Here is a 23373-nt window from a genome sequence, read left to right as displayed (position 1 = left end):
TTATAAACATTCAGGTTAAAATATTACCAATACATTGATTATTTAAAGATGTCAACCTTAACCAGAAGTTTCTATCCATTAGACATACGTAGACCAGGGCTTAGCAACATATGGTATGTGGTGCAAGGTTGCTATTTTCTACAGTTCTCGCTGCCATCCAGGAAGGCCAGCTATGTCGTTTATTTTTCCTTTCTGTTCCTAGCATCATTCCACGTCCTCATTTTGCTCCAATTGTCTTCAGTTCAGATTCCCGGCTCCCTCACGAGGATAGAAGTTAGTTGCATCAAATGTGGTGGGGTATGCCGAAATCAAACTTGGTCATACTTATTTTTGCCACAAAATTCCTTAAAGGGCAGACAAAGCCATTTTCATTAGTAAGTAGACTATTCGACTAGCCACATTATCAACAAAAATCCCTGGCTTGTACTGACCCACCGTTTCGAAAAAGGGGGCAAAGACTTAAAAAAAGTACAGTCACAAGAACGGGAACTTCCTACATCACCTGAAGCCAGACGGGGCGGGGCCAGGCCCGAGGGGAAGGTGGGCGCGGGCGGCGGCGCGTGCAGTGCGCAGGCGCCCACCTGCAGCGGCGCAGGGGCTGCGCGCCCACGCCCCGCGCCCTCAGTCTCGCCCGCCTACGGCTTTCCGGGCTTCGCTCCCACCACCCTGGTCTTTCCACCCTCCAGGCCCCGCCTCGGCGCTGCGCTTCTCGCCTCCCCAAGCTCTGAGGGTGAACTGCGTATTGCTGCGTCATCGCCAGTGGCCGGTTTGAATGAGGCTGTCGTCGCACCGGAGCTGCTGCTGACACCGTACCTCTGTCTTGGCTGCTGCCACAGCTTCTTCGTGTCCCAGTCCCCATCGCCGCCTTTGCCAGGCCAGCCTTCCTGCGCCACCGCCTTTCCTCTCGTCCCGCCATGCCGCTGTACTCGGGTGAGTCCCCTCGTCGCCTCGCCTCCCGCAATCCTGCCCAGCACTAGGGCCTACTAGAGTAGGCCTGGCCTGCGGGGCGGAAGCCCGGCTGAACACGGGGAGCGGGGGCGGGGGGTGCGGACAGGGGAGGCGTGGGGATGGGGGGTGACTGCGGCGTGGAGTTGACCCTGGCCGCCTGCTCGGTCCTTGCCAGTTCCTAGCCCTGCAACGCGAGAGAGCGCGGTCTCTTTTGGGCCGCCTGGTGGATGCGGTGGGAGCGGGAATGGAGATGGGGAAGCCGCAAGCCTCGGCCTCTGGGAGTGGTGACTCTGCAGAATAGTTTCTGCGGCTGTCCTAGTGTGCCGGGAAAGGTGAGGGTGTGTCCTGGATCCCCGGGGACCAGGCTACAGGTGTAGTGGGATTTCTTTGTGTAGTGGTAGCTGTGGAAGGGCGCAGCAAGGAGGGAAGCCTGAAGTAAGAGGGTGGGAGGGACCTGGGGTGTGAGAATAATCTTCATCATTCATGAGGTTTTCTTCAGTAGCTTCCCTTCGCTTACCCCTTGCTGGCTTTGGCTCGCCCTCCTATTTTGTACCAATTTCTGTTTTATCCCAAGGCAGATTGCGACTTTTGGGGGGGCTTTGTTTTTATTTCGTCAAACATTGTATTGCGTTTTTTATGTTCAAAGCAGAGTCATAGCTTTGTGAGGTAGATGAATACCCATTTTCAGGGTTATTTTCTTTTCATTGGTGTCTGACAGGTATTTTACATGATGGTAGTCTAAGGGATTGGCGAGGGATCACATTTTTAGTCAGTAAACCTATTCCATCAGATGGCACCTGGATGAAAGGTCTAGGGATTAGTCAGAACATATGTGTATGGTCCATAGACACAGACAACTGTGTGGTGAAGGCCAGAGGGAAGTGGGGCGGGGGCTGGGTGGAGGCGGCAACGGGGGGGCGGGGCAGAGGGAATGGGGACATCTGTAATAATGTCAACAATAAAAATAAAGAAAAGACCTAAAAGAAAGGCACCTAAGATGTTTGTGGTGTTTGGCAATGGACGTGTGATTCCTCGGTCATACCTGACTATCATAATTCCTTTATTGAAAATTCAGCATTTTAAAAGAATGATATGAAACAAAAGAGTAATGTTAATCTCAAGGCGGGTTCTTGATGTTCTAGAGTATTGAATCGAATGCTTTAATAATCATTGCTTAATATCTTTCTATAATTATTAGCAGTAGGGTAAATACATAGTAATTAACATTAGAAGAGTACTTGAAATATTCCATTTATACAGTATAGAATTGAGGGGGCATTAAGTAATGGTGATAAATCCCAGTGTAGACTAACACAGGTAGACACACAACGCAACAAAACCAGCTCCTCTATTTGTTCTAAAAAAATGCCTATATTCATAGCCCTGACTGGTGTGGCTCAGTGGATTGGGCCTCCTGAAAACCAAAAGGTCCCTTCCTTGGTTGGATTCCAGTCAGAGCACATATCTGGGTTTCAGACCACGATCCTGGTTGGGGCTGGTGGGAGAAACAAAACCATTGATGTTTCTCTTGTACATCAATGTTTCTGTCCCTCTTTTTCTCCCCCCCCAAATAAATAAATAAAATCTTTTTTAGAAAAGCCTATATTTACCAAACTTCGTTTTAAAAGTTGAGTTTGTTCTTACATGTTCAAACTTTTACTCATTTCCAAAATGAGGGAATTGAAGAGATTTCTGAGATTTCTTCCTTTGACATGTGTATTGAGAATCTATATTCTCAGGTTCTGCAAAAAGTCCTATATTAAAATGAGGACATTTTAGGTACTGTTTTATAAATTTTGGTAGAAAATTAAATATCCAGATTCTTAGGTGGTTAAGGTTAGTGCCACAAAATTTAATGACCACTTGTGTGCCTGGCACAAAGCTAGTGTTTTTATACATGTTGCTTTTTTAAAAAAATTATTTTCTTGTTTTTGTATGTTGCTTTGTTTTAATCTTCAGCATAATCCTGTGATACTGGTATAATTCTCCTTGATGGGTAAGCAAAAAGTTTAAGTAATTTTGCCCATGTGACACAGCTAAGTACATTTCAGATAGGCTTGGCTTCTCTTTTCTCCTCTTCCTCTTTCTTCCTCCCTCCTTCCCTTCCTCTCCACCTTCCTCCTTCTCCCCCTTCTTCCCTTCCTTTGCCTCCTTTCTTGATCTTAGCAAGGGGGGTGGGGAGAGAGAGAGAGAGAAGCAAATATTCATCCTGCTGCTCCACCCACTCATGAACCAGCAATGAACCTGGACACCCAGACTGGGAACCAAACCCTTCCTCCAATCTTGATTCATGGGGGAGTCACCTGGGGGATGTTCTAACCAACTGGGCTACCCATGGAGGGTCCCTCTTCCTTTATTTCAGTAACCGTTTTTGGTTTAGTCTTGTCTTTTGCTTGTACTGTTTTGTATGTTTCTAGCTTAATCTCAATGATTACAGTTGCACCCTCGTTAAACTCATTTTCCTTGCTGCTGCTAATCTACTGTTCAAACTAGACCCAGGTGGCCTTTATGAAAACCTTTTTTGATTTTAAAGATTTTATTTACTTATCTTTAGAGGGGAAGGGAAGGAGAGAGGGAGAGACTATCAATGTATGGCTGTCTCTCGTGGGTCCCCTGGCGGGAAGTGGCCTGCAACCCAGGCATGTGCCCTGACTGGGAATCGAACCGTGATTCTCTGGTTCACAGACCCGTGTTCAATCCCCTGAGCTACACCAGCCAGGGCTATGAAAACCTTTTTGAGACTGCACATTTTATATGACATAAAGCCTGTATGTTTTAACACAACTTATGTTATGTTCCTTGAGTAGCTTCCAGTTTCAGTTGCTTCCCCTGCATTCTGGGAATTGTATTTTAGAATATGCCATGCTGTTTTATGTTTTTTAATGTTTTTCTTGTCTTTTCCAGGAATGCTTTTATTTTTTCTTTTTTTCTGGCTAACACCTAATTTTTCTTTGAGTCTCAATTTGATAGTAATAAAAAGTTGATAGCAATAACACAAAGTTACTACTTTTCCAGGAAGATCTCCCTTACTCATGAAGCAGATTTCTGTGCTTCTGTAGTCTTTATAATATTTATATTGCATTATTCATTTTAATCTTTTCCCCCATTTCTCCCTTACTAGACTATAAGTTCATAGAGTCACAGGGTCAGTTTTTCATATTCTAATTTTAATAGTTGGAAATCAGACAACTGTTGTGAAATTCTTATTTTGAGGAGGTATAAAGTTTTTAGTGGGAACAAAGTATATATATTTGAGTTTATTTACTTTTAAGTATTTAAAAAATTAGCTCTTTTATGAGGCTAATTGAAAATTTTTTTATTGTGGTAAAGTATATGTAACATAAAATGAATCATTTTAACCATTTTTAAGTGTACAGTCTTTGGCATTCAGTACATTCACATTGTTGTGCAATTGTCATCACTGTCCATTTCCCAAATGTTTTCATGTTTCTAAACTGAAACTCTATTTCCGTTTCCCTCATGCTACTTTTGCCTCTATGAATTTGACTAGGTATTTCATGTAAGTGGAATCATATAGTATCTGTTCTTTTGTATCTGCCTTTTTGGGGTCTAGTATAACATTTCAAATGTTCATCCATTCGTAAGAACTCGATTACTTTTTAATGCTGAATAATATTCATTATATACACATGCGTGTGCTCACCACATGTTGTTCACCCATTCATCTGTTAATGGACACTTGGGTTGCTCCTATCTTGGCTATTATGAATAATGCTGCTATGAACATGAGTGTAAAATAATCAGTTTGGGTCCCTGCTTTACCTGCTTTTGGGCATATACCTAGAAGTAGAATCGCTGGATCATGTGATAGTTCTGTGTTTAATTTTGTGAGCTACTGCTGTAGTGTTTCCACAATGGCTGCACCATTTTATAGACCCATTACCAATGGGCAGGTGTTGCAGTTTCACCACGTCCTTATTTATTTTCTGTTTTTTCTTTTTGAAATAGCCATCTGAATGGCTGTGAAGTAGGATTTATGTATTTTTTAGTGTGAAGCACTTTATCTGCCCTTCCATTCTAAATGAAAGCTTTGCTGGGTAGAGCAATCTTGGATGTAGGTCCTTGCCTTTCATGACTTGGAATACTTCTTTCCAGCCCCTTCTTGCCTGCAAGATTTCTTTTGAGAAATCCGCTGACAGTCTGATGGGAACTCCTTTGTAGGTGACTGTCTCCTTTTCTCCGGCTGCTTTAAAGATTTTCTCCTTATCTTTAATCTTGGGTGTGCCTTGGTGTGTTCCTCCTTGGGTCTAACTTCTTTGGGACTCTGAGCTTCCAGGACTTTCTGAAAATCTTTTTTTTTTTTTGCCAGATTGGGGAAGTTTTCTCTCAATATTTGCTCAAATAAGTTTTAAATTTCTTGGTCCTTCTCTTCTCTTTCTGACACCACTATGATTGGGATGTTGGAACATTTCAAGTTGTCCCAGAGGATCATAAGCCTCTCCTCATTTTTTTGAATTCTTGTTTCTTCATTCTGTTTCAAATCTTTGATTCAAGTCCTGGTTTCCTTCCCTTCACTGTTGGTTCCCTATATATTTTTCTGTATTTAACTTCTCTATGGCCTTCACTTCTTCATTTTTCATCTGTACTCAGTCATTTCTTTGAGCATCCCTGATTATCGTTTTGAACTTGGCGTCCGATAGATTGTCGTCTTTCTCCTCATTGCTTAGTTCTTTTTCTGGAGTTTGGATCTGCCCTTTCATTTGGGCCGTATTTCTTTGTCTTGGCATACTTGTTAGGTTGTAAGGGGTGGAGTCTTAGGTATTCACCAGGGCTGGGCTGTATGTGGGGATAAGGGTATGAGAGGGAACAATGCTGCTTGCTCTGCTATCAGCCCTCTTCCAGTCATTTCTCTGCTACCCACAAGCAAATTGGGCCCTTCTGATGCTGATTCCTGGTGGGGGTGGGAGGTGGGTTTGTTTACGTTTTTGGACCCTGTGGATCTCTCCAACAACTCTCCTGTGGGGCTGGGAGTTTGTCCTGCTGCCACAACCCCTGCCCGTTTTTATAGCCAGAGATTTTGAAGCTTTAGTTTCCCACGTTGGAACCCTGGGTTGTGCAAGAAGACTTGAATATTTACAAACTAGTTTTTTTGACATTAGTAAATCAACCAACTTCTCTTATGTTGGTTTCCTTATTTATCAAGTGAGATATTGGATTAGATACGGTTAAATTTTATTTAGGGCCTACAGCATGCAGATTACTCCTGATTTGGTATAGATAATGAATATAAAAAAGTGAATGATGTAGTTTGAAGATGTACTTTAAAGAACTAGCCTTCTAAATCTGAAGTTTTGTTATTTTGTAAATGAAAAAATAAGTTATGGTTTCATTGCAGTTACTGTGAAATGGGGAAAGGAGAAATTCGAAGGTGTGGAATTGAATACTGATGAACCTCCAATGGTGTTCAAGGCTCAGCTTTTTGCACTGACTGGAGTCCAGCCGGCCAGACAGAAAGTTATGGTGAAAGGAGGAACACTGAAGGTAAAACTTAGTCCATATTTTCATTATGCACTATTACTACATAATTATTGAAATGTAGCACTTGAGGTTTATTTGGTGAGTATGTAGGTATGGGATTACAACTATCCATGTTAGTGTAAGGAGGAACATTGTAGCCATTTCAAACATGTAAAAGCATCATTTTCAAATGCACTGTATTAATGGATACCTCTGTGGGTCAAGGGAGTGGGGCACTTCCATTTATTTGTATTGTTTGAGCTTTTTTCCCCTAAGTGGGTGTGTTAAACGTATGACTTTTATTTTTAGACTATTATAAAATCTATATGTATTTTCTTAGTAGTTTTCTGTCATGGGGTGGAACATTTTGCTTCATAGGCCCGTGCTCAATCCACTGAACTACACCAGCTAGGGCGGGGTGGAACATTTTATTTCTGTTAAATATATGAAACAATATGGTAGATTTTTTAAAATAAAAAGACTGCTGCAAAGTGTATATGCATTTGGATGTTGAGATTCAGAATGTTTTGAGATCGTTACCAAAGCCCCCGCTGTGGAATACTGGAAAACTTAAGTGTTTCTATGGCCTTTCTTGCATCCAACCCATTAGGAAAGAGCTGCTTTATCCTAAGAGTAATTGCCATCTAACACCTGTCTGGTGATGGGAGAAAAAAAGGTTTGTTTAAAAAGAGAGGGAACTTAATTTTTCCCTTTAGTTTCCTTGGAATGATCACATTGACTGCAGTTAAGAGTCCAAGCTAACTAGCATCACTGAGGAAGGGCCACCGAAAAGACTCTGTGGTATTTTCTTCATTGTTGTTTGTAATACTATACAAGTATAGTTTTTACAGAGTACTTTCTTTAAGAGTTAGATGTGAGTCCTGGTGGTGTGGCCCAGTTGGTTGGAGCATTATCCTGTTCACTGAAAGGTTGCAGATTCGATTCTCGGTCAGGACATATGCCTAGTTTGCAGGTTTGATTCCCTGTTATGGAACCAGTGAGAGGCAACCAAACAATGTTTCTCTCTCTCTCTTCCCCTCCCTCTAAAAGCAGTGAAAAATATGTCCTCAGTTGAGGATAAAAAGAAATGTTAGATATGAAATGCTGAAGAGCTATAGTTAACTTTATTTTTATTTAAAAATTTAAAAAAATGTTTTTCTTTTAATTTTATTACTTTTTTTAAAGAAAAAAGAAACACCAGTTTGTTGTTCTACTATATATAAATTCATTGGTTGGTTCTTTTCTGATTGAAACCACAACTTTGATGTATCTAGAAGATGCTCTAACCAGCTGATCAACCAGGCCAGGGCCTATAGTTAAATTTAGAGATAAGGGCTGGCTACCCTTGTCAGTGGGGCAGTAAAATATGATAATGAAGAAACATTGTTTCCTCTCCAAGTTGGAGTATTAGCTTTTGAACATTGATAACCTAATTTCTGCTGAGCTGTGTACAGGTATACCTCAGAGATATTGCAGGTTTTGTTCCATACATTGCAATAAAGCATGTCACAGAACTATTTTGGTTTCCCAGTGTATATAAGTTATATAGTATACTATATTAAGAGTGCAATAGCATTATGTCTAAAAAAAGTGTACATACTTTAATTAAAAAAGTACTTTATTGCTAAAGAATGATAACCATTTCTGAGACTTTTTTGCTGTTAGAGAGTCTTATGAAATACATAGTATCTACAAAGTGCAATAAAGGAAAGCACAGTAAAACAGGGTATGCCTGTATTGGTGGTGTACTGTAGAGAATTAAAGAAAAATGCTAATTAAATGAAACTGACTACTTATAGCTACCGCTTATTGAATACTTATTTTGTGCCAGGCTTTTCTTTTTTATTTTCAACTATGTGTATTTAAAAATGATGAAAATAAATGTATTTTATATATTCCATAAATGAGGAAACAGCCTCATACAGCTTTAAATAAGATAAAGTAAGATACTAAAAAGAGCATGTCATTTACAAGTCAAGTAGATCTGAGTTCATTTCCCAGCTCTTTTGTGACGACCTTGGATAAGTAAGTTCTTCGAGGGGGCATATATAGTTATCATTACAAATAATTAGCAGTGATTGCCTTTAAACTGAGAAGGCCTGGCTTGTGTGTCTCAGTGAATTAAGTGTTGGCCTGTGAATCAAAGGGTCGCTGGTTAGTTTCCCAGTCAGGACACATGCCTGGGTTGCAGGCCAGGCCCCCAGTAGGGGGCCTGGGAGAGGCAACCATACATTGATGTTTCTCTCCCTCTCTTTCTCCCAACCTTTCCCTTCTATCTAAAAATAAATAAATAAATAATTTAAAAAACATGCCAAACATTGAAAACAGAAAAACCCGTAAACTGAGAAAGGTCTTTAGGAAGTTACTGTGCCACTTTGGAGCAGGGTATCCAGAGAGGTAATGAGTGGCACCAGCAACGCGACGCAGATTGAGTACCTGGCGCCTTCCACAAAAGGAACAGAGTATTATAGAACTGACTTTATTCATGGACCAATCATGGCATTAAGGAAAAAAATCTTTATTTATTCACACATATTAGAGCAAAAGTATTTGTTAATTGTTTCATAGATGTGACATTTAGTACTGGAGAAACATTTGTGGACACAGCAAGTATTATTAAGGGTTAGTTTGCCTTGTGTAGTCCTGTTTTACTCTTTGGGTATAATTTTTAATAGCACTTTCTCAAGAATCTCCTGATTTGGATGATAAATTCTATAATTATCCTAATTATGTAGAACTTACTTCATGTTACTCTTCATTCTTGTCACCTAAGCTCTGCTGATTCCAAATATGTAATGAACATGCAAAAAATCAGCATATTTTATTTGTCATCCATCAGGTGTTTTTACTACTTTTGGGTTGCCATTTTTACTGTCTTTTAGATTGTATCTTATGTAAGTAGTTTAAGCAATTGATAGATTGCCTATCTTTACAACTGCATTTTTTTATTTTAAAGATTTTATTTATTTTTAGAGATGGGAAGGAAGGAAGAAAGAGGGAGAGGGAAACATTACTAGGTTGCCTCTAGCCCTGTATGGGGACGTGGCCCGAAACCCAGGCATGTGCCCTAGCTGGGAATCGAACCAGTGACCCTTTGGGATGATGCCCAGCCCACTGAGCTACACCAGTCAGGGCTGCATGTATTTTCTTAAAAATATTTTTGGTTACAGTAATTTAAATAAAATCTTCTGAGGAAAAATTTCTATTTGGAAGTGACTTAAAATTAGTTTATTATATTGTACAGGGTTATTAAATGTTTTTTATTTGTCTTTAGGATGATGATTGGGGAAACATCAAAATAAAAAATGTAAGTATTATCCTTAGAAAACTTACTATATTGCAATTTCCTAATATATCAAAATACATTCCAAATGCCTTTTTTCCATGTGTATATCTACTTGTTTCAGCACCATCCATTGAAAATATTTTCCTTTTCACCCTGACTTGTGTTGGAGTGATTCTTCAAAACCACTTGTAGGTCTATTTTTGGACTTTTGTTTCATTGATACATTTGAAGAAACATATCACTACCACATGGTCTTGATTACTGAAGATTTATAACTCTTGAAATAAGATAGTATAAGTTCTCCAACTTTTTCTTCTTTAAGACTATTTTATTTTAGCTCCTTTGCATTTCTGTATGATTTTAAAGAAGTCTGTCAGTTTCTGTGATGTAGGCTCCTGGAATTTTGTTTGAGACTGCATTGAATTTGGGGAGAATGAACATATTGTTATTGAGTATTAAAGTCCTTAAATAGAACTTCCACCAAGATGGAGGCGTAGGTGGAAACACTGTGCCTTCTCCCACAACCAAGTTTGAATACAACAAAGGTTTAGTAAACAAAGACACAGCCAGAGAACAGAAAACTGAACTATACGGAAGTTCAACAACAACGAACCGTTCAGCGGGGACCAGTAAGAGGGTCAGAGCCAGCAGTGGAGCAGGGTCAGGCACGAAGGATCCCCCGACCGAGGCGCGCAGGCAGCTGGGGTAGCATCGGGACCCAGTGAGGGTGCGGGGCAGGCTGACCGCAGTTGCACATTTGCGGGCGCAGATAAACCAGCAAAGGAGTGAGCAGTGAGAGGACAGTGCCGGCCCGGGTGGAGGCAGAGGGGACCGCCATTGCTTTCCTTTGACCCCGCCCCCACATACAGCATCACAACCCAGTGACTGAGTTGCCCCTTCCTGGTGAACACCTAGGGCTCTGCTCATACATAGCAGGCACAAACAGTCCAAAGTATGGCTCAAGAACTTAAAGCTCCAGAGCCGATAACTCTAAGCAAAAAAGAAATAGCGAACCTCTCAGATGCACAGTTCAAAATACTGGTGATCAGGATGCTCACAGAACTGGTTGATTATAGTCACAAATTAGAGGAACATATGAAGGCTACACTAATTGAAATGAAGGGAAATGCACAGGAAACCAATAGTGATGGAAAGGAAAGTAGGATTCAAATCAATCGAGTGGACCAGAAGGAAGAACGAAACATCCAACCAGAAAAGAATAAAGAAACAAGAATTCAAAAAAATGAGGAGAGGCTTGGGAACTTCCAGGACATATTTAAACGTTCCAACATCCAAATTATAGGGGTACCAGAAGGAGAAGAGCAAGAGCGACACGTGGAAAACTTATTTGAACAAATAATAAAGGAGAACTTCCCCAGCCTGGCAAAGGAAATAGACTTCCAGGAAATCCAGGAAGCTCAGAGAGTCCCAAAGAAGTGGGACCCAAGAAAGAACACACCAAGGCACATCATAATAATATTAGCCAAGATTAAAATGAAGGAGAGAATCCTTGAAGCAGCAAGAGATAAGGGGACAGTCACCTACAAAGGAGTCCCCATCAGATTGCCAGCAGATTTCTCAAAAGAGACCTTACAGGCAAGAAGGGGCTGGAAAGAAGTATTCCAAGTCATGAAATCCAAAGACCTACAGCCAAGATTGCTTGCTTTATCCAGCAAAGCTTTCATTTAGAATGGAAGGACAGATAAAGTGCTTCTCAGATAAGGTCAAATTCAAGGAGTTCATCATCACCAAGCCCTTATTATATGAAATGTTAAAGGGACTTAGATAGGAAAAAGAAGATGAAAAATATGAACAGTGAAAGAATAGCAAACTCACAGTTAACAGCCACACCTAAAACAAAAGCAAACCAAGAGGGCAGCTAGATCAGGAGTGGAACCATAGAAATGAAGAACACATGGAGGGTTAGCAACAGGGGAGTGGGAGGAGGAGAAGGGGGGAGAAGGTACAGAAAATAGCATAGACAGTAGGTAGAAAATAGATAGGGGGGAGGGCAAGAATAGTAGGGGAAATATAGAATCTAATGAACTTGAGACACATCATAAACTAAAGGGGGGAATGGTGGGGGAGGGGTGTGCAGGGTGGAGGAGAATGAAAGGGGGGAATAGAACAACAACTGTAATGGTATAATCAATAAAATATATTTGAAAAAAACAAAAAAAATAAAGTCCTGAAATAGGGTGTGCTTCTCTATCCTTTTAGGTCTTTATGTTCTCTTAACAGAAGTTTTTAGTTTTTCAGTTCAGCATAGAGGTTTTGCTTGGTTTCTGTTAGATTTGTGAAACTTAATGTTTTTTTAGCTGTTCAGAACTGTGAAAAGATTTGTTTTTCAGTGTTCATGGCTAGATTATAAAAATACAGTATGTTTTTTTATCCTGTGACCTTAGTAAATTCACTTATTAGTTCTAGTAATTTTGTTTAGTTTTTTTTAGATACCATTACGTTTCTTATGTACATAGAGAAACCTATTTCCTATGCAAATAGAGACGACTTTACTTCTCCTTTACAATCTTTATGACTTCTTTTTATTGTTTTACTTCACTGGCATATAAAAGCATAATCTTCCTATATTGACCTATATCCTATGACTCTGATGATTTTATGTATTAGTGTCTTAGGATAATGTAGGTATCAACAAGAAAGAAGGATTTATTTTCTTCTCAGTTCTGTGGTTTTTATTTCTCTTTTTGCTTGCTTTGTTGTACTGGTTAAGATTTCAGTAGTGTTGAGTAAAAGTGGTTGATAGTGGACACTATATCTTTTTTCTAATCTTAGGAGGTAAGTTTCTAGCCTTAGCTGCAAGTTTTTTTTTTACAAAGTTTGTCATAGATTGAGGAGATTCTCTTCTATTTCTAGGTTGCTTTAGTTTTTAGTATAAATGAGAGTTGAATTTTGTTGAATACTTTTTGTCATCTATTGAAATAATAATTTATTTTTTATCCTTTAACGTTAATGTGAACTACACTGACTTTTTTGAATAATAATAAACCAACTTTATATTCTTTTCTAAATATAGTTTTTAAAGACTTTATTTATTTGTTTTTAGAGAGGGGAAGAGAAGGAGAAAGAGAGGGAGAGAAACATTAATGTGTGGTTGCCTCTTGTGTGCCTCCTACTGGGGACCTGGCCTGTAACCCAGGCATGTGCCCCAACTGGGTATCAAACTGGCGACCCTTTGGTTTTCAGGCCAGCATTCGATCCACTGAGCCACACCAGCTTGGGCCCAACTTTATATTCTTGCTGTGTTCTATTTGGTAGTATTTTGTTGAGGATTTTATGTCTTTTCATGAGAGATACGGGCTGTAGTTTTCTTTTTTTTTCCATTCCAAAGCTGCCATTTTATTTTCAGAGATCTGATAAGTTCACTTTGTTATGATATAAGGTTTTTTAAAAAATATATTTTATTAATTATACCATTACAGTTGTCCCATTCCCCCCCCTCACTCCCCTCCACCATGCACACTCCTCCCGCAGCATTCTCCTCCTTTAGTTTATGTCCATGTGTCACAGGTTCTTTAGATTCTGTATTTCCCATAGTATTCCTGCCTCCCCCCTGTCTATTTTCTACCTACCGTCTATGCTACTTACTCTCTGTACCTTCTCCCCCCTTCTCCTCCTCCCACTCCCCTGTTGCTAACCCTCCATGTGATCTCCATTTCTATGTTTCCACTCCCGATCTAGCTGTCCTCTTAGTTTGCTTTTGTTTTAGGTGTGGTTGTTAATAACTGTGAGTTTGCTGTCCTTTCACTGTTCATATTTTTTTTAAGATTTTATTTATTTATCTTTAGAGAGGAAAGAAAGGAGAGAAGGAGAGAAACATCAATGTATGGTTGCCTCTCGTGAGTCCCCTGCTGGGAACTGGCTCGCAACCCAGGCATGTGCCCTGACTGGGAATCGAACCGCAGTCGTGTGGTTCGCAGGCCCATGTTCAGTCCACTGAGCTACACCAGCCAGGGCTCACTGTTCATATTTTTATCCTCTTTTTCTTAGATAAATCCCTTTAACATTTCATATAATAAGGGCTTGGTGATGATGAACTCTTTGAACTTGACCTTCTCCGAGAGGCACTTTCTTTGCCCTTCCATTCCAAATGAAAGCTCTGCTGGATGGAGTGATCTTGGATGTAGGTCCTTGCCTTTCATGACTTGGAATACTTCTTTCCAGCCCCTTCTTGCCTGTAAGGTCTCTTTTGAGAAATCCGCTGACAGTCTGATGGGAACTCCTTTGTAGGTGACTGTCCCCTTATCTCTTGCTGCTTCTAGGATTCTCTCCTTCATTTTAGTCTTGGCTAATGTAATTATGAGTGCCTTGATGTGTTCCTTCCTTCTTGGGTCCAACTTCTTTGGGACTCTCTGAGCTTCCTGGATTTCCTGGAAGTCTATTTCCTTTGCCAGGCTGGGGAAGTTCTCCTTTATTATTTGTTCAGATACGTTTTCCACGTGTCGCTCTTGCTCTTCTCCTTCTGGTACCCCTATAATTTGGATGTTGGAATGTTTAAAGGTGTCCTGGAGGTTCCTAAGCCTCTCCTCATTTTTTTGAATTCTTGTTTCTTCATTTTCTGTTTGGTCATGTTTTTCTTCCTTCTGGTCCACTCCCTTGATTTGAGTCCCAGTTTCCTTTCCATCACTATTGGTTTCCTGTGCATTTCCCTTCATTTCAATTAGTTTAGCCTTCATATGTTCCTCTAATTTGTGGCTAAAATCAACCAATTCTGTGAGCATTCTGATCACCAGTGTTTTGAACTGTGCATGTGAAAGGTTGGCTATTTCTTGGTCTCTTAGAATTATAGACTCTGGGGCTTTGAGCTGTTCTTGAGTGATAATGTTTGCTCTGTTCGCACCTGTTTATGTATGAGGGGCTGAGCCTCAGGTGTTCACCAGGGCTGGGCAACCCAGTTGCTGGGTTGTGACACTTTAAGTGGGGGCGGGGTCAGAGGGGAAAAAATGGCTCTTTGCTCCACTTTGCTCTGTCTCATATTTCTGTCTCTCTCATATCTCATATTATTGCGGCTTCCCACAAGCAAATTGGGCCCCTCTGGTGCTGGTTCCCAGGTGTCTGGGCCCGTGTACTCTCCAGGACCCTGTGGGTCTCTCCAGTGAACTCTCTGTGAGCCTGGGAGCCTCTCCCAGCCCCTCGACCCCAAGAAAGTCTTTCCAGTTGGTGCTTTCAGGCTCTAATTCCAGTCACTGGGGCCGTAGCCTGAGTGGTCTGTCTTACTGTTCGCTCCTTTGCTTGGTTTATCTGAGCATGAATGTGTGACCGCAGTCAGCCAGCTACCCTGCACCCTCACTGGGTCCGCCCATTGCCACCCCATGCCTGGGATCCACCAACCGCCTCTGCCTCTGCTCCTGGGTCTGTCAGATGGAACGATCTTCCCCGGCTGACCCCACTCTGCCCGTCTTACTGGTCTGAGTGGTTTGTTGTTGTCAGACTTCCGTATAGTTCAATTTTCACTGTTTTGGCTGCGTTTTTGTTACTGTAACTTTGCTGTCTTTAAATTTAGTTTTGGGAGGGGGCACAGTGTTTCCACCTACGCCTCCATCTTGGCCGGAAGTCCTCCTGTAGTTTTCTTTATTTGTCTTAGTCTGATTTTGCTATCAGGGTAATGCTGGGCTTATGAATTAGGAATCATGTTGAGCTTCCCTCTTAAAGAGTTTATATACTGTTTTTCCTTAAAATATTTTGTAGAATTTTTCATTGAAGCCTCTGAGGCTTGGAGCTCTCTTTGTGGGAAGACTTTCAATTGAGAACTCAGTAGGACTATTCAGATATTATATTTTCTTTTATATCAGTTTTGGTAATTTGCATCTTTTAAGGAGTTGGTCCATTAAATTTTTTTTTAATATTTTTTATTTATTTATCTTTAGAGGGGAAGGGAAGGAGAGAGGGAGAGAAATATCAATGTATGGTTGCCTTTGGTGTGTCCCCTGCTGGGAACTGGCCCGCAACCCAGGCATGTGCCCTGACTGGGAATCGAACCGTGATTGTGTGGTTCACAGGCCCGCGCCCAATCCACTGAGCTACACCAACCAGGGCTGGTCCATTAAATTTAAGTTGCAGAATTGATTGGCATAATATACTCTTTCATTCTAGAATCTGTAGTGCTGTTTTTTCTCTCTCTTTTCTCCCTGGTATTGGCAAATTGTGAATTCTGAGGTTTGTTAATTTCATTGATGCCTACCCTCTAAGAATCAACTTTTCTTGCTCATTTATTATTTCATTGATTTCCCCTCTCTGTTTTATTTCTTTCTTTTACTTTGGTTTTAACATATGCTTTTTCTAGTTTCTTCAGGTAGAACCTTACTTTATTAATTTTCAAAAACCTTCTTTGTTTTCTGCTTATCTATTTTGCCCATTTTTCTATTGTGTGTTTGCCTTGCTCATTTTTTAATAAGCTTTTATTTATTTATTTTTTGAGAGGGGGAAGGGAGGGAGAAAGAGGGAGAGAAACATCACCATGTGGTTGCCTCTTGCATGCCTCCTATTGGGGACCTGCCCTGCAACCCAGGCATGTGCACTGACTGTGAATTAAACTGGCAACCCTTTGGTTCACAGGTTGGCAGTACTGAATCTAATGAGCCACACCAGCCAGGGTTGATTTTTTTTAAAGGTGCTTATAAATAGTATAATTCCTTTTTCTAGGTTGTCCTTTTAAATTTTAATTATAGTAATGTTTTATGGAAGTTTTTCATATTTATATAGTTAGTGACATCCATTCTTTTCATCTTTTATATCAATTTAAGAAAATATAGCCCTGGCTGGTATGGCTCAGTGGATTGAGTACTGGCCTGTGAACGAAAGGGTTGCAGGTTCAATTCCCAGTCAGGGCACATGCCTGGGTTGCAGGCCAGGTCCCCAGTGGGATGTGCAAGAGGCAACCACACATTGATGTTTTTCTCCCTCTCTTTCTCCCCTTCCTCTCTCAAAAAGTAAATAAATAAACTCTTTTTTAAAAAAGAAAATATAAGCCCTGGCTGGTGTAGCTCAGTGGATTGAGCACAGGCCCGCGAACCAAACAACCGCGGGGCGATTCCCAGTCAGGGCACATGCCTGGGTTGCAGGCCAGTTCCCTGCAGGCCAACTCCCAGCAGGGGATGCACGAAAGGCAACCATACATTGATGTTTCTCTCCCTCTCTCCTTCCCTTCCCCTCTAAAGATAAATAAATAAAATATTAAAAAAATATATATATAATGTGGCAAGATTTTTTTGATTCATTTACATGTTTTTGTAATTGTTTCAGTTTTTACATTTAAACCTTTCATTCGTAATTCATTTTGGTATGGCATGGCATGAGGTAGTGAACTGGTAGTCTTTTTTTCCCTAAATTATTACTTACTTTTTTAAAAAAGATTTTATTTATTTATCTTTAGAGGGGAAGGGAAAGAGAGAGGGAGAGAAATATCAATGTATGGTTGCCTTTTATGCATCCCCTGCTGGGAACTGGCCTGCAACCCAGGTGTGTTCCCTGAGTGGGAATGCAACCGAACCTCGATCCTTTGGTTCACAGGCCCGTGCTCAATCCACTGAGCTACCCCAGCCAGGGCCAACCTACTTTATCTCAACATTCTTCATTGTGTAATCTATTTGTTAAATGGCATTGCTTTGGCCTTTATTCTTTTTCAGAAATTTCTTGGCTCTTGTCATGGATATGAATTTGCTCCATGAATTAAAGATTTTGTAAAGTTTCAAAAAGGAATTTCATTAAATTTAGATAATAATTTGGAATCATTCTTTACAATAACTAACAACTTTCATTCCAGAAACTTGTTATATCCTTCATTTGTTTAGGTGTTATTTTTCTCTTCTTAACTAGAACTTTATAGTTTTCTTACCACATATTTTTTGTTATGTTCTCTCTTTCATACTTATTGGTATTCACTTGTTCCTATTGTACTTTCTAAATTGCTGTTGCTAATATATTTTTAGAATAATTTGGTTTTCCTGAGACCCTTGTCTTCAGAAAAATGTTCTCTAGTTCTGTTTTGCCATTATCTTATAAAAAGCTTAAGTAAAAATAACAGGTGATACAGTGAGGGTTATTGGATTTCAACATAGGTTCTCTTTAAGACTATGAGTTCATTGACCTCATTTCCTAATTTGAATCCTCATCTAGACATTTTTATTTTATCTTTGTGTTTTTTAAACCCTCCAGTAAGGTTGTTACTTCAAAAAATGTCTGTACCCTTTTCTTTGTTTCATGTGTTAATGTCTTCATGTTAAGAGCTTGGTAATAATCTTGTTCACATTTCAGGATAATGAGATTTAGGATGACAGAGTCTTCATTGGTCTTTTGTTGTGTGGAATGTTACATGTATATTGAATATAAGTATTTTGTTAGGATAACAATTTGTAGAATTATAAAATTGAGTATTTTGAACTCACGTTTGATGTGATATTTTCTGATAATGGAGATTTCAATGCTCTTAAGATATTTCTTTTCAAATGTAAATAATTATTACAGTTATAAAATAGATATTCACAGAAAGAATCTTAGTGTTTAGTTTATATGTTATGGGAAGAAATTGTGGCATTAAATGTTGATGGTCATGTGAAGAATTCCCTTCTCTGCGATAATGGAAACATTCTCAATTTTCTTTATGACAATATTTTTCCTTTAGCTTTATTGATTTATAGTTTATATAGAATAAAACTTACCCTTTTTTTTAGTGTATAGTTGGATGAATTTGGTCAATTTTATATAGTCATGTAACCACACCATAGTCAAGATAAAGAAGTTCCACCACTCTAAAAAGTTTCCTTGGGCCTCTTTGCAGATAAATTGGTGATCTCTGCCTGAAGCAGCCATTTCAGTACTTTTTTTTTTAGTTTCAGTGATTTTTAGTAGAGTTGTGAAAACTTCTCTACTGTCTAATTTTAGAACATTTGCATTATTCTGAAAAATATGTATGCATTTAAAGTCACTCCTTCGTCCCACTTTCCATCCTAGCAACCACTAATCTACTTTGTGTCTCTATAAATTTACCTTTTCTAGCAAGTACAAACATGTGATTGTTTTTTCTATATCTGGCTTCTTTCATTGAGCATGGAAATGGTCAACTTTTGAGCATTTTATGGAACTGATTTGTTTTAAAACAGGGGATGACTCTACTAATGATGGGATCAGCAGATGCTCTTCCTGAGGAACCCTCAGCTAAAACTGTCTTTGTAGAAGATATGACAGAAGAACAGTTAGCATCTGCTGTAAGACAAACCATATTTCACGTGATCACCACTTTTCAGAAGTACATTAAAGTGCTTTTCAGAAAGTAGCATCTGATTGTTTTGAAGATTTAGTAGTTAATGTCAAGATATGTTTTAATGTTTTTGAAATTGACTGGAGTCTTTCTATAATTAGATAACTTATTATACAGTCAATTAGTATATACTTAAATATAAATCTGATGAGTTGTCAATAATATTTGTCTTTACTATTAATTTTATGTGGAAACAGGCTGAAAGAGGTTAAGTAGTTTAAATACTAGGATATTTAAATTCTTAAAACCTTCCAGGTTGAAAATATATACAATTTGTCCTTAATTTAAATGCAGCATTGGTTTAGAAACTGGCTGGCATATACTTATTAAATGTTGTTGTTACTATTTTGCCACCCAGCATTTGTACAGTACCGTTCATTTTTTTGGAAGTGTTTCTATGTATATTTTGTTGCCCTGTTTTAATGATAAGCCTACAAAGAGGTCAGTATTGATACAACTGTCCTTTTATTATTTTCAAGAAAGGAATTATTGATAAAACACGGAATGACTATGAGTATGATGCAAGGAAAAAATTTTGTTGGGGAATAAAACATGTTACTTTAGAGCACAGGTGGCAAAAACAAGCCCCGAAGGCTGAATCCAGCCCTCTACCTTGTTTTATCCAGCCTGGCACCTTATTTCTACCTGGCAGCAGCACCAAGCTCCTTGTGCCTAGTTAAGGAGTAGTTACATTTATACAGTCCTAAAATTACATTTGGCCCTTTGAAGGCAACCATGAGGCTCATGTGGCCCCTGGTGAAAATGAGTTTGATGCCCCTGCTTTAGAGTAAAGGTAGAATATAAATCGTTCTGAGTTGGTATATTATACTTGCTTTAAAGTGTGAACCGCAATGATTTATATATGTGTTCTGTCATTTTATAAAAATGATTTTATTCTTTTTCTTATCAGATGGAATTACCATGTGGATTGACAAACCTCGGTAACACTTGTTACATGAATGCTACAGTTCAGTGTATTCGTTCTGTGCCTGAACTCAAAGATGCCCTTAAAAGGTAAGACAAAAGAGAAATGTTTTAACTCTTCTTTTGGGTAATGGAAGTTCATGTTTGGGTGAGTAGTGTGTGTGTGTGTGTGTGTGTGTTTGTGTGTGTGTATTTTAGCAGCTTTATTGACATAGAATTAATTTATCATATTCTTTTAAAGTGTTCAATGAAATGGTCTTACTATATTCACAAGGTTGTGCAGGAATAACCACATCTAATTTCAGAATATTGCCGAAAAAGAAGCCTCGTGCTCATTAGCAGTTACTCCTTACACCCTTTCCACCTGCAGCTCTCGGCAACCATTAATCTACTTTTTATATTTGTCTATTCTAGACATTTCATTTAAAAGGAATCATACAATATGTGGTCTTTTTGTGACTGGCTTCTTTTACTTAGCATATTATTTTGTATGTTCATTTATGTTTTAGCATGTATTAGTATTCGTTCTTTCTATGGCTGAGTAGTATTCAGTTGATTGGACATGCTGCATTTGTTTATCCATTATCAGTTGATGGATATCTGGATATCCATTTTTTAGCTGTTAGGAATAATGTGGCTGTGACCATTTATTCACAAGTTGTTGTGCAGATGAGTTGTTTTCATTTCTCTTGGTTGTGAGTTTGGGTTGCTTGGTCATATGGTGACTCTTATTTTAAACAACATTTTGAGGAATTGCTGAACTCTTTTCTGAAGTGGCTTCACCATTTTACGTTCTTACCAGCAATGTAAGAGAGTTCTAATTTCTCCACATCCATGCCAATCTTGTCATTATATGTACTGTCAGGACACCATCCTGAAGGTGAAATGGTATCTCATTGTGGTTCTTATTTGCATTTACCTAATGACTAGTAACTGATTATTTTTTGTGTGCTTATTGGGCATTTGTATTTCTTCTCTAGGGAAATGTCAGATCAAATTTTGTGTGTTAAGTGGTTTGTCTTTTATGTATTCAGGATACAAGTACTTTTTCAAATAGTTTTCATTTTATGAGTTGTTTTTCTTATTCTCTTTCTTAAAAATATTTTATTTATTTTTAGAGAGAGGAGAAGGGAAGGAGAAAGAGAGGGAGAGAAACATCAGTGTGTGGTTGCACTCCATTCTGGGGACCTGGCCTGCAATCCAGGCATGTGCCCTGACTGGGAATCGAACTGGCAATGCTTTGGTTGGCAGGCCCATGCTCAATCCACTGAGCCACACCAGCCAGGGCTTTCTCATTCTCTTGATGGTGTTGTTTGTAGCACAAAAGCTTTGAATTTCTTCTTTTTTAAAAAATTGATTATTTTAACATTGGTTAAAAAGTTTTATTTGTTTTTTTTTTTTTTTGTCATGTAAGAAATCATTGCCTAATCCTAGGCCACAAAGATTTACTCCTGTGTTGTTGGGTTTTTTTTTTTTTAAAGAGTTACGTAGTTTTAGCTGTTTACATTTAGGTTTGTGATCCATGGTCACTTAACTTTTATGTATGGTGGGAGGTACATGTCCCATGCTATTTTTTTTTTTTTTGGAAGGAAGGGAAGGGATAGAGAAGGGGGTATAGAAACATCGGTATGAGAGAGAAACATTGATTGGTTGCCTTTCGTATGCACACCAACTGAACCCACAACCCAGGCATGTATCCTGGCCAGGAATCGAACCGGTGACCTTTGGCCTCGTGGGATGACGCCCAACTGAGCCACACGAGTTATAACCCAGCCCATTCTTTTCATGTGGATTCTTTTGCAAGTGTATATCCAGTTCTTCTAGCACCATTTGTTGGAAAGAATAATCTTTCCTTGTGAACTGTCTTAGCATCTTTGAAAATTAATTGTCCATTATGCACATAATAAGTCAGATTTATTTCTGGACTTTTCAATTCTAGCCTAGAAATAAATGCATTAATTTGTATTTCTTGCCATAGAGTAATGGTTTTAAAAAGAAATAAACTTTGTTTTATATCACTGTACAAAACAAGATTAAACAATTATTCATGTTTTGAGAACCTTTGAAATAGTCTATAAATTGGGGTCCAGTATCTATGTATGTTTAACCTAAGAAATATGTAACTTAATGCTGACTAAATTTATTATAACTGTCTTGATATATACATTGCAGTTCCTTTTCTTCTGAACAGGTTTTGTTATACACAGAGGGGATGGGGCTCAGACCTTCTTGGGTGCTGCCTTCCTCATGGCTGCAAGGACATTGCTCAGTTCCTCTCTTCCTCTTGGCACCGATGTGTCTCCACCCTTTCCTTTCCTTTTTTTAAAAAAGACTTTATTTATTTATTTTTAGATAGAGGGTAAAGGAAGGAGAAAGAGAGGGAGAGAAACATTGAAGTGCAAGAGAAACGTGGATTTGCTGCCTCTTGCACCCTTTCAACCAGGTACCTGGCCTGCAACCCAGGCATGTGCCCCAACTGGAATTGAACCAGCAACCTTTCATTCGGCCAGATGATGCTTAACCTACTGCGCTACACCACTCAAGGCCCCACCCTTTTCTTGATGAATTTCAGGGCCTTCTTGTCCTTAGTTGCCTTGAGTAGCTCCATGGTATGCCTGTCACTGGGGGGCAAAGCCACACACCTTGGATAATGTTCTACATTAACTTGTTGTGCTTGGTGAGGCACCTGTGGCAGTGGCTCTGCCTTGGCTTGCTCACGTTCTTGGTCACTCTTTGGCCCTTGTTGAGGTCCACAGCCAAGGGTAGTGCAGGGCCATGGCTGAATGCTGCATTGCAGTTCTAAATGTATGATAAAGTTCTAAACTGCAATTTGGTTTCTTAGCTTCATGAATGCTGATTTTTTAAAAATCCTCACACAAGGACATAGTTACTCATTTTAAGGGTGGGAGGGTGGGAGAGAGAGAGGGAGAGAAACATCAGTTGGTTGCCTCTTGTATGCCCCAGTGTGGGAATCTACAATCTAGGCATGTGCCTTGACCAGGCAGGTATTGAAATCTACAACCTTTCAGTTTACAGGATGATGCTCCATCCAACAGCCACACTGGACAGGGCTGAATTTTGATTTTTTTATTTCCTTAGTGACTTCTGAAATGCTTTGATAGAACTGAGCATTAGAGAGTAGGTAGGAATACATAGAAACCTGAGAGTAACTGAAGGTTTTCTAAATTTCTCTGAAGTGAATACTTGTCAGGTGTTTATATGAAGTTGCCTAGAGTGGAAATGATTTATTATCAGTGAACAAGACACAGTGCCCATTTTTAAGGCACTTAAAATCTAATTGAGAAAGATGGTCAAGTAAACAGGTGCTGTTTCAGAACTGCTTTGATAGGAAATGTTACTTTTCCTCAGAGGCCTGTTGCTTCTCTGCTGTTTTAGTGTGCCCATGGTTACTGATGAGCCATCTGATACCATTCTTAATTTGTACTCTTTTCTGGTAATAACC

General features: G+C 39.4%; 1 protein-coding gene across 1 annotated transcript in view; it reads left to right on the top strand.

Annotated features, from left to right (window-relative positions):
- Positions 1-563: 563 nt before the first annotated feature.
- USP14 (ubiquitin specific peptidase 14) overlaps positions 564-23373 on the top strand; it is a 58308-nt gene continuing 35498 nt past the window's right edge. Inside the window, exons 1-5 of the mRNA XM_037031636.1 lie at positions 564-930; positions 6305-6450; positions 9701-9733; positions 18829-18933; positions 19897-20000. Coding sequence (XP_036887531.1) covers positions 915-930; positions 6305-6450; positions 9701-9733; positions 18829-18933; positions 19897-20000 — 404 coding nt within the window. The 5' untranslated portion in view covers positions 564-914. The remainder of the gene's footprint in view (positions 931-6304; positions 6451-9700; positions 9734-18828; positions 18934-19896; positions 20001-23373) is intronic.

Source organism: Sturnira hondurensis, unplaced genomic scaffold (assembly GCF_014824575.4).
Source record: "Sturnira hondurensis isolate 20B ecotype Veracruz unplaced genomic scaffold, ASM1482457v3 Scaffold0001872, whole genome shotgun sequence".
Taxonomy (NCBI): Eukaryota; Metazoa; Chordata; class Mammalia; order Chiroptera; family Phyllostomidae; genus Sturnira; species Sturnira hondurensis.
The sequence above is the reverse complement of the archived record's forward strand: the minus strand, read 5'-3'. Positions and strand labels throughout refer to the sequence as shown.